We start from the raw sequence: 10,412 nt of genomic DNA on the forward strand, positions 1-10,412 counted from the left end.
ATCCGGTTAAATTTGGGGTTCTGAGGTCGAAGAAGAGAGCCAATATTTGGATATCAAGAAGAGATTGCCTAGCAAGCAAGAGAGAGTTTCTTAGAGTGAGAGAAAGAACTTGGAGAAAAGCATGAAGAAGCATGGAAGAGCTCCCACGTGCATGATTTTTATACCTTCATCCTCTTCACCCGAGTCCCACATCAAGAGAGAGAGCCTCTCATCCATGCATGGCCCTCCTGAATTTTTCCTTCTTTTTTTCTTTTTGTACCGCCAGTCCCACCATGGAAGAGAACATGGAATCCTCCTTTCATCCTTCTCCTCCCCCATCTTTACATGCTTTCTTCTTTTTTCAAAAGCCAAGGATCCGGGCCGACCATGTAGTTGACATTTTTTAAACCAAAAATCTCCAATATTGGGATTTTTTATTTATTTATTTATTTATTTTTAAATTTGAATTTGATTATCATTATCCGAATAGGAATCAATTTTTTTATTTAAATTCAAATTTTAAATTTATTTATTTTTTTAATCCGAATTAGGATTAAATTCGAGTTTCTATTATTTTTTTATTATTATTATTTTAATTGATCACCATCAAATTTTATTTAAACTCAGACTCAATTTTTTAGTCTGATTAGAAATAGAATCGGGCTTTTATTAATATTAAAATCCTCCTCTTTCAAACATGGATAAGCCCAAAATTTTGTTTATATCTAAACATAAATCATTATCCATCAACTTTATTTAAACTCAAATTTAATTTTCTTATCCAAGTAGGGATAATGCTTGCAATTTTATTCAAATTAAAACCCTCTTCTTCATTTTTTCTATATAAACAATCTCTTTGAAGAAATGTAGTTTTAACATCTAACTACTTAAGTTGCAAGTCTAATGTAGCACACATCACCGGGACTAATTAAACTATCATGAGTCAAACCACAGGTGAAAATATTTCGTTGAAGTCAATTCCATCTTTCTAAGCATTTCCTTTCACCGCCAATCTAGCAGGATAATGATCTAATTGATCATCACTATTGTGCTTGATCTTGTAGACCCATTTGTTGTCAATGGATTTTTGCCCTTGTGGTAATGACACTAGTTCTCATGTCCTATTTTTATGAAGAGCTTCAATTTCTTCTTGCAATCTTGTTATCCACTAAGATGCATCTGAATTGTTCAATGTTTCTTGAAGATTTCATGACCCTCCATCCTCAATTATAAGATAATATGCAATATTGCCCTCCATAATATAGTTAGAATGCCAACTTGATGTCTTATATAAGCTAGCCATCAAACTTCTGGAACTTCAAATTCAGTTGACTCTTATACCTCGTGCTCTAGTGTAGCTTCAGCTTTTTTTTTCTACCAAAACTATTATATTCTTTGTGCTTTCTTCTGAAGTGCTATCACCTTCTGTTTGTTCTTGTTCTTTGTCTTCTATGAAGGTAACACCCCTGCTGATAATAACTTTGTGGGCAGTGAGATCCCACAGTCGATACCCCTATGCTCCATCAGCATATCCCAAGTATATACATTTCTTGGATTTTGTATCTTGTTTTGTAGTTTCTTTGGTATTGTACATCACATACACAAGACTTCCAAAAATATGAAGGTTTGAATCGTCAACTGGCTTAATAGTCCGTATCTCTATCGGTGCCTTCAACTCAGTTGCACTTGATGGAGTGTGATTTATCACATAATAGACGATATTGATCGCTTCTGCCATAATTTTTTAGCTAGGCCTGCAGGTCCCATTATTACTCTTGTTCTTTCCGACAAAGTCTTATTCATTTGCTCTGTCACTCCATTTTGTTAAGGAGTGTATGTTGTAGTGAATTGCTTACCTTCCAGCTTGCAGAATTCATCGAATTCATTTGTAGTGTATTCTCCTTCACTGTATGTCCTCAAACACTTGATCTTCTTGTCATATTCAAGTTCCACCTGTGCTTTGTAAAATGTAAAGTCTTGAAACACATCTACTTTCCTTTTGATAGGATACACCCAACATCTCCTCGAATAGTCATCAATAAATGATACAAGATAATTTGCTCAGCCTAGGGATGTAACTGGTGCTTGCCACACATCAAAGTGAACCAATTCTAGAATTGTCTTGCTTCTAGAATTAGATTTGTTGAAGTTCAATCAATGTTGCTTGCTCACAATGCAATGTTCACAAAAAGGTAGTGTTACCTTTGTGAGACCTTGAAGTAGATTTCTCTCTTCTTCATTCCTTGCTTTGACATGTGTCCAAGTTTCATGTGCCATGTCATTGTGCATCTTTCACTTGGACTACTTGTGACAACTGAAGCTTCTCCTTCTTACAAAGTTTCTCCTTTCAACATGTATAAATTTGTAGTTTCTTGTCTCCTATCATACATACAAGCACACCTCGAGTTACCTTCATGGTCTTGTTCTGGACTTCAGTATTGTAACCAAGCTCATCAAATAGCCTTATAGATGATAAGTTCTTCTTTAGGTCCTCCACATGTCGAACTTCTTCAATAGTCCGAACAGTGCCATCATACTTCTTTAGTTTGATTGGGTCAATATCAACAATCTTCAGAGCATGATCATTACAACTATACACAAATCCCCCAGAGATAGGTTCATAACAATGAAACCATTCTCTTTGGGAGGTCATGTAAAAAATAACTACTGAATTGAGAAGCCACACATCATCAAATATTTTCCCTATAGTTGTTGCTGCTTCACACACCATGGCATCTCCATCATCTGAAGTGTTGCAACATTTCCTTAAGGATTGGAATCTTTTTTATTTAGACTCTAACAATCCTTCTTCAAGTGGCCTTTCTTGCCACAGTGATAGCACTTGAAAGTCTTTTTATTCCTTGATTTTAATTTTTAGTGATTGTAGCTTCCACTGGGGTCACGTTCTATTGATCTTCCTCTTATCACCATCAAGGCCTCCGCTTGTTGAGAACTTGCTGACCTACCTTCCTTGTTCTTGTGTCGACTCTCTTCCTCCAGAACAACACTTGCAATGTCATTGAAACATTGTTTATTAATTTGATGACAAGTTGATCATATGAACCTAGTAGACTTTAGAGTAGAAGTTCTGCATGTTCACCTGACTCTACTTTGTGTCCCGTTGATGCGAGTTAGGAAAATAGACTATTCAATGTATTCAAGTGCTCCATCACTGAAGTGGATTCCACCATATGCAAAGTATAAGGTTTCCTCTTAAGGAAAATCATATTGTGGAGTAACTTAGCTTCGTATAACTTAGTGAGGTGATCACATATCTCTTTCGTCATCTTCTTCCTTGCTATACTTGATAGAACTCCCTCAGCAAGCGCCAGATGAAGATTTGCAATGGTGTTTCCTTCCATCTCATTCAACTTGTCATCTTTGACCTCAGCTGGTCTTTCACTGATGGCCACCAAGCAATTATTATTCCTCAAGATTGCCTTCAACTTCAATTTCCACAACGAGAAGTTACTCCTATTGAATTTCTCATTCTCATATTTTGCCGCCATTACTTCTATTACAAATTGTTTCAAGAGAAATAATCAGTTCTTTCAATGGATGAATAATAATCTAACTTATTTTCTGATGTAGAGGATCCACTTACAGTGGCAACAACAGAGCATACGATAAGTAGATATACACACCCAAATCTATCTTTAATACCGCTTGTTATGAAAATGTAAGACCAAATAAAGCAGAGTCACAGCAAAGAAATGAAAATAATGCTGAAAAATAAAATACACACAGATATTAGGTGAAAAACCCTAAATACCTAGGGTAAAAACTATGGGCAAAGATAGAAGAATTTATTAAGTGAAAAAATTTTGAAATTAAAATCTCTAATAATAAATAGAAAAATAGTACTCTCTCTTATATTGGGAGAATAATACTAACTCTAATATATATATATATATATATATATATATATATATATATATATATATATATATATATATATATATATATATTTTCTCTCACCTTCTCACTTTTCCCTCACTCTCATTTTCTCTTTCAATTAGTGTAATGAGAGTTTCATTCCTCATGACTATTTATAGGTAAAGTTGGATAAGATTAAAGAGTTTAAACTATTGATTAACTCTCATAATCTCACTCACCAACCAAAGGTAGGTATAGTCATTATTGACAAGCCAAACCTCACATGTGCGCAACCATCATCCAAAATGTTTAATTTTAACGACAAATGTGTTGAAGTATGAACTCTATACTTGAGCACGCTCTAGATGTGGCTTGTCCACATTTAGCCAAAAAAAATAAATAAGTAAATAATTTTATACATACCTTCTAATAAAGGTTTTTTAACATGCATGTAAACTAATATAGGTAACATGCGCGCATAAGTGTGAATTATATATTTATACTATAATATTTTAAACAAACATATTTATTATAATGTCCTTCATACTAGTAACTTCATAACTTCATATTTATGGTATTATTTTCCAAGGTTGTCAAACCCGGCCCGGGCAATGACCCGGCTAAGCCCAAGGGTCAAGGATCAATGAGTTCGACCGGATTAAACCGGAGTTGAACCGGGATCACTAATAAAATATAAAAAAATATTATAATAATTAATAATTAGCAAATATAATATTAAAACTATATTTATAATATAAAAAACTACTCAAATTTGATATTTAAATTGTTAAATGACCTTATATACAGTAGTGTTTTCTAATTATGTGATTTATTTTTATATTTTTTTTAAATATTTACAAATTTAATATATTAATATATAATTATCGAACTTCTCTCGGCGTTATTTATTTATTTGTTTGTGTATTGGTTGATTTTGTTAAAATAAATAAGAAATTTAATTTACTAAATTCTTATATCTCAATTGAGTTTTTATTTTGTTTTAAATTTTCTTATATTTTTTATTTAATTAGAATACTTTGTTTTTATATTTTATAATAAAATGACACTCATTTATTGTTTTATTTTCTTAATAAATTTAAATTTTAGAAAGTATGTACATAACATATTAATAGATTTAGATTTTATTTTTAAATGTTAATTTTTGTTGGTATATTTATGATATATATATATATATATATATATATATATATATATATATATATATATATATTGTAATTCTATTTATTGATTATAAATTATAAATTAATATTAATAAATATACACGATTTTGTGGTTTTTAATGAGAAAATAATAATAAATTATTAAATATGGTAAAAAAAATTTAAACATTGTGACCCAATTGACCCGGCCGGGTTAACGGGTTCCTGGTTGAACCGCCGGGTCACCGGGTTAACACCGGGTTTTTTCATACTCAGTTCAATGGGGTAAATCCAGGCCGGCCACATGGCCGGTTCTCGGTTTTTCTGGTTGAACTGGCCGGACCGGTCCGGGTCTGACAACCTTGTTATTTCTTTGTTTATTTTAGGTTTCAAGAGATCTGAAATTTATCCTTTTATTATGAGCATGAGGGTATACAATAACGCTCGTGATTTGTTTATTTTTTAAGTTAATTTAAAGTATATTGAAAATATATAAAAAAAAATATAAATCATAAATTAATATACAAAAAGTACAATACAAACAGAGAATACAAGCTGACTAACTAGCTGATGCAAAGGTCTTGCAAATAATTAGATAACTATGGTTATTTATTTATAGATATAAAAGAAAAAAAGGGGGAGTCCTTTAGTTTAGGAGCCCTTAAGAGAGAGGGGGGCATGCCACAGGACATCGATAGCGATAAATACTCCGGCAAATCAAAATAGCTAAATCAGTTTGTCTTGCGGTTGCTCTTCAGTCATTTGGAAATAAAATTTGACAATATTATCTCTAGTAAACCCTTGGGATTATCAACATGAACCCAATGACCAGAGTTTGGAAGAACATGGAGTGAAACCTTTCCCTCATCAAACCGTTCTTCCTTCTCGGTCAGGCTTGATAGCTTTTGAAGTATATGCTCATCCCATCTATCGCTGTTCTCGGCCCGCACAATTTCAATCTTCACATCCTTTGGAGGGTGCTCCAACAGAGACCAATAGCTCTTTTCCCTGCAATCAGAAAAACCTTGGTTCCAAAAACAAGCACTTGACACATCTAATTCTGACATGTTCTAAAGCTACAAATCTTACCTGTAGGAATTGAACATGTCGATAGCAGCTTGAAGATCAAAAGCCCAGGTATAGTGTTCACCAGATTTCTTTACGTTGCTCCCAATCCACTCGGAGAGTGACCTCGAAAATCCAAGTTGGATCATATGGTCAACAACCCACCTGGTTAAGAGCACAGCATATAGGAAGAACACGATTTAATCACCTCATTGAGATCATGGATTCAAATTTTAACTATCTAATGTTCAACAAGCTCTGCTTTCTTTCTTTAGCACTGGAAAACAGTACAGGAAGACTTGAAAAGACATCAATGTCTGCTATTAAGAATGTTGGCAAATACATAATCTGCAACAAAACTTTAACAATGTGAAAGTGCATTAAAAAAATCATAGCATAAAATATATTCAAGGAAAGAATAGAAAAATTAAAAATAATGGTAGATTAGCTTGTATAAGTATAGCAAATGCCTCACATTTATGTCGCAATAGAAAATGGAAGTTCTGCCAAAATACAGAAGGCAGCCTGAGACCAATTGCAACAACTAATGCAATCCTTGATATAAACAGAAATGTAGCTACAACCAAAGTATGCAGAGTTGCAAAAGATAGTGCTTAGGATCACATTTAGCAACACATTTTATATACTAAATAATAATTTTATCAAAGTCCAAGGGAAGTGAAAATTTATGTATACAAAGAGAAAGCTGATAAATATAACCGGAACACTAAGACCAATTGGCAACAACTAATGCAATCCTTGATACAAAGAGAAATGTAACCACAAACAAAACATGCAGGGTGCAATAGGAACATATTTAGGCAAAAATTCTATAAATGAATGAATAGTTTTATCAATCAAATGAAAATTCATATATAGAGGTAGCTGATAGATAAGAAGTTACAAAATTTCTCGTTTATAAAGTCCATATTAGATAGATAGATCATGCTTGATATTTGTGAAAATTATTACCCTATAAAAAAAAACAATTAGGAAAATCTTGAACAATCCATAGAAGGGTTAGCTGACAATTTTATTGGGCATGGTTCAACCTTTTCAAACCAAGAACTCAAAAGATGAAAGGTTGTTTTTGAAAGATGACTAAGGCATTGTTATAATTCTCACCTGTTGAATTTTGTAAACAAATGACTTGAAGGTTCGATAAGTATCCTTGTATAAACTAGCCAACTATGGCGGATCAGATTATGTAGAACTAGTTCAAATATAGAATTTATTTGTCATGACATGACACATGAAATTTATGCTTTAGTTATACATTGCTCTTTCAAAATCATAAGGCCCACTGTTTGCATAAATAATGCTCATTATCATTTGGATGATTTTGACTTATCATTTTTTAACATCACAAAAGATCCTCCCCAAATAATCAGCAAAAGGAAAAAATATCCCAACATCAAAAGCACAAGAGAGACAGACAATGAGAAGATAGACAAAACAAAGGAAAGACATAAATACAAAATCCACGCAAAGATGCTTTGGTTAGACAGCTTCTCAGCAAAATTTTGGGCAAAATACTTAATTTTCTTGAAATCAAAATCCATCTTACAAGATAAGTTCATCAATTTTAACATGCTGTAATAGTAAAAGAATAATCTGTGCCAAAAAGTTTTCAACTAGATCAAACATTATAATTGGGGGAAAGGGAGGAAAATTGCTTACTTTCGTGATAGTAATGAGGAAGGCAGGCTCTGCAAAGTTTGCAAGACTTTTTCTACTTCATCACCACCATTGCTTTTTACTTGTCCAGAGTCTGAATCCAACACCCATAGCTGTTCTGCATCAAGATTAAGAGGCATTAAATAATGATGAACTCAAGAAAATGCATTCCATGAATTTCAATGAGAAAATAAAATTCAGACAAAATATGATGTCAACTACAGGAAAATGTTCCAATCCTTTTACTGATAGAAAAATTTCTTGAAAGCTTTAAGATTCATGGCCAAGAAACATCAAGCAATTGAACTTCCTATAGAAAAGATGAGCGTTAATGCCAAAACAATCAACAGTTTCATGGTTAATAACCTTGTAATAATTAGCATTTTTTTTAAAAAAAAAAGGAAATGCAAAGTTTTGCAAACAAAATGTTATTCTAGAATAGTTAGCAACAGTGACTATTGCACACAGCTGATATCAACTAAGCAATCAATATTTAAAAGTCTAACCTATTCTACTCCGAATTAAAGAAGATAAATTTCCTTATGTCACAACGATGTATAATCTGTTATCCCCACATTGATCATTAATATACATTTAAAAGTAATATCAACACAACAAAGCCTGAGGCAATGAAAGTAATATTGAATAATACAAAGCACCTGCTTGGGTAGAACCGCCGAATCTCCATAGTCTCCACGAGCACAACTGGCAATGAATTCCAATCCCACCTTACCACCCATGGAATGGCCTATGACAACTTCAGGCCATGCCCAGCCATGATGTTTCACCAGATTAGACAAATCTTTTGCTGCATTAACCATATCATGTGGAGGGTCAAACCCCTTTAAACCAGCTGATCTCCCATGATTCCTCAAATCCACAAGAACCATCCTCCACTCTGTGGACAAAATTAAGAACCCCCCTCAATCCAAGCAACTAGTCATCAATTCTAAACAATACAAATGCTCAAAATTCTTCAAGCTGCATCAAGCTAAACGATAGAACCCCACAATGTCCACAAAGATACTACATCCCTTGTCAACACAAAAGCAAATATATGACACTAGATTCAATAAAAAAGAAATCGATGTAATAAATGCAGAAAACCATCAAGACGCTAGCCATCAATTCAAAACAATAAAAATATCAAATTTCTTCAAATTCAATCAAATTCCATAGGAACTCCACAAAGAGATACTAAATCTTTGACAAAAAACAATATGAAACACCAGATTCTATTGAAATTAAAACAGAAATTAATGTAATAAACCAAAAGAAAACAAAAAGGAGAAACTTTTACAGGAAATGCAATACCAAATCAACGCGGAAGAAAGGAAAAGACAAAGATTTACTAATCACCATTAGAAGGAGAAGATTTTTGGAGCTCCAAGAGGAGATTTCGTGAAAAGGTCATCCAATTCCGGCCGGATCCCAACAAGCCGTGGAGTACAAGAACTGTAGAATCGTAGGGCTTCTCGGAAGCTTGGATCTCTTGGCACGCCAAGGTCTGGAGAGATTGAGACAGAGATCTCAAGGAGAGAAGCCATGGAGATTGGAAGCTGGAGAAAGGTAGACGAGATAGAAGACAAGAAGAGTTTCGGAGAACCGTCGCCATGCCAAATTATTGTGCTAATACTTCCACACAATTAAATTGCGTTCTTCACGGAGGAAGTACATTATTTCCGATGTTAGTATGTGAGACATTAAAAATCGGTTTCATTTCACTTGTTGCCACAAATATTTGATAAATTATATCATTATAGCCACAAATTTTTTTTCCATGTCAGCTAAGTCACCGAAAATAGGCTCTAAACATACTTTTATGGCCACAGGTACTACTAGAGAAAAATTATGTGACCATCCGGTTACAAAAAAAACATTTGTAATCACAGAATATAAGTTACAAACATTTGTGGTCACCAGTGAAATAAACCTTAAAAAATCTCAAATTCAAAGACACTTGAAATATGGGTGATATATGTATTTGGAAGATGGAGACTCTACAAGGATCGCCTGAGTACAAATGTGGAAAGAGTCTATAAGTCTTAAGAGGGTAAGCTGGAAGAATCTGCCAAGGGTATGTTCATGATGAAAAGTTTAGAAGATTTCTTTGAATAAATTTTAAAGAAAGAAAGTTAAAAATTTTTATTTAAAAAAAAAAAGACAAGTGAAACTTAAATGAATCTTTTATATGAAAATAGTTATTCTAACTGGTATAAGGAATAAGACAAACTGGAGAGCACCAAACAATCCCCGGTAGAGGACAGAAGGTCCGTTTAGGGGAAAAAGAGTGTGGAGGTAAGTCTTGACTCTGAAAATTGGAATAATTATACTCTCACATATTAAGAGAAATTCATGATGCTTGGTTACTAAAACAGCTTGACTGTTCTTATATCAAGATAAGTGAAACTTCAGAACTTTAAAAACCCACAAAAAAATAAAAAAAAAACCAACAAAAACCAAAAACAGAATTTTTACTTTCAATAAATATGGATCAAGTAAATTAATTTGCCAAGGTTAATCTTCTATCATATTACATGTTATAGATCTTGTTGTTTCATAAGTATTTCCTTGCTTTCTCTTATTTGTTGAAATTTTATTTCATTGCAAAAATAGTAATTAAATTTAAATTATACAAAGTAGAGCTAGCATGTA

The 10,412-nt window shown here is 33.0% G+C and overlaps 1 protein-coding gene across 1 annotated transcript; it reads right to left on the reverse strand.

The window, feature by feature from the left end:
- Window positions 1-5,606: 5,606 nt before the first annotated feature.
- LOC120276509 (protein ABHD11-like) lies at window positions 5,607-9,432 on the reverse strand. Its single transcript, XM_039283267.1, has 5 exons — window positions 9,117-9,432; window positions 8,417-8,655; window positions 7,761-7,870; window positions 6,105-6,245; window positions 5,607-6,023 (listed from the first exon to the last, which is right to left on the reverse strand). Exons 1-5 carry the CDS (start codon window positions 9,370-9,372, stop codon window positions 5,774-5,776), a joined length of 996 nt encoding a protein of 331 aa, XP_039139201.1. The 5' UTR covers window positions 9,373-9,432; the 3' UTR covers window positions 5,607-5,773.
- Between the last annotated feature and the right edge of the window lie 980 nt (window positions 9,433-10,412).

The sequence above is a fragment of the Dioscorea cayenensis genome, chromosome 14, assembly GCF_009730915.1.
Source record: "Dioscorea cayenensis subsp. rotundata cultivar TDr96_F1 chromosome 14, TDr96_F1_v2_PseudoChromosome.rev07_lg8_w22 25.fasta, whole genome shotgun sequence".
In the NCBI taxonomy this organism is placed as follows: Eukaryota; Viridiplantae; Streptophyta; class Magnoliopsida; order Dioscoreales; family Dioscoreaceae; genus Dioscorea; species Dioscorea cayenensis.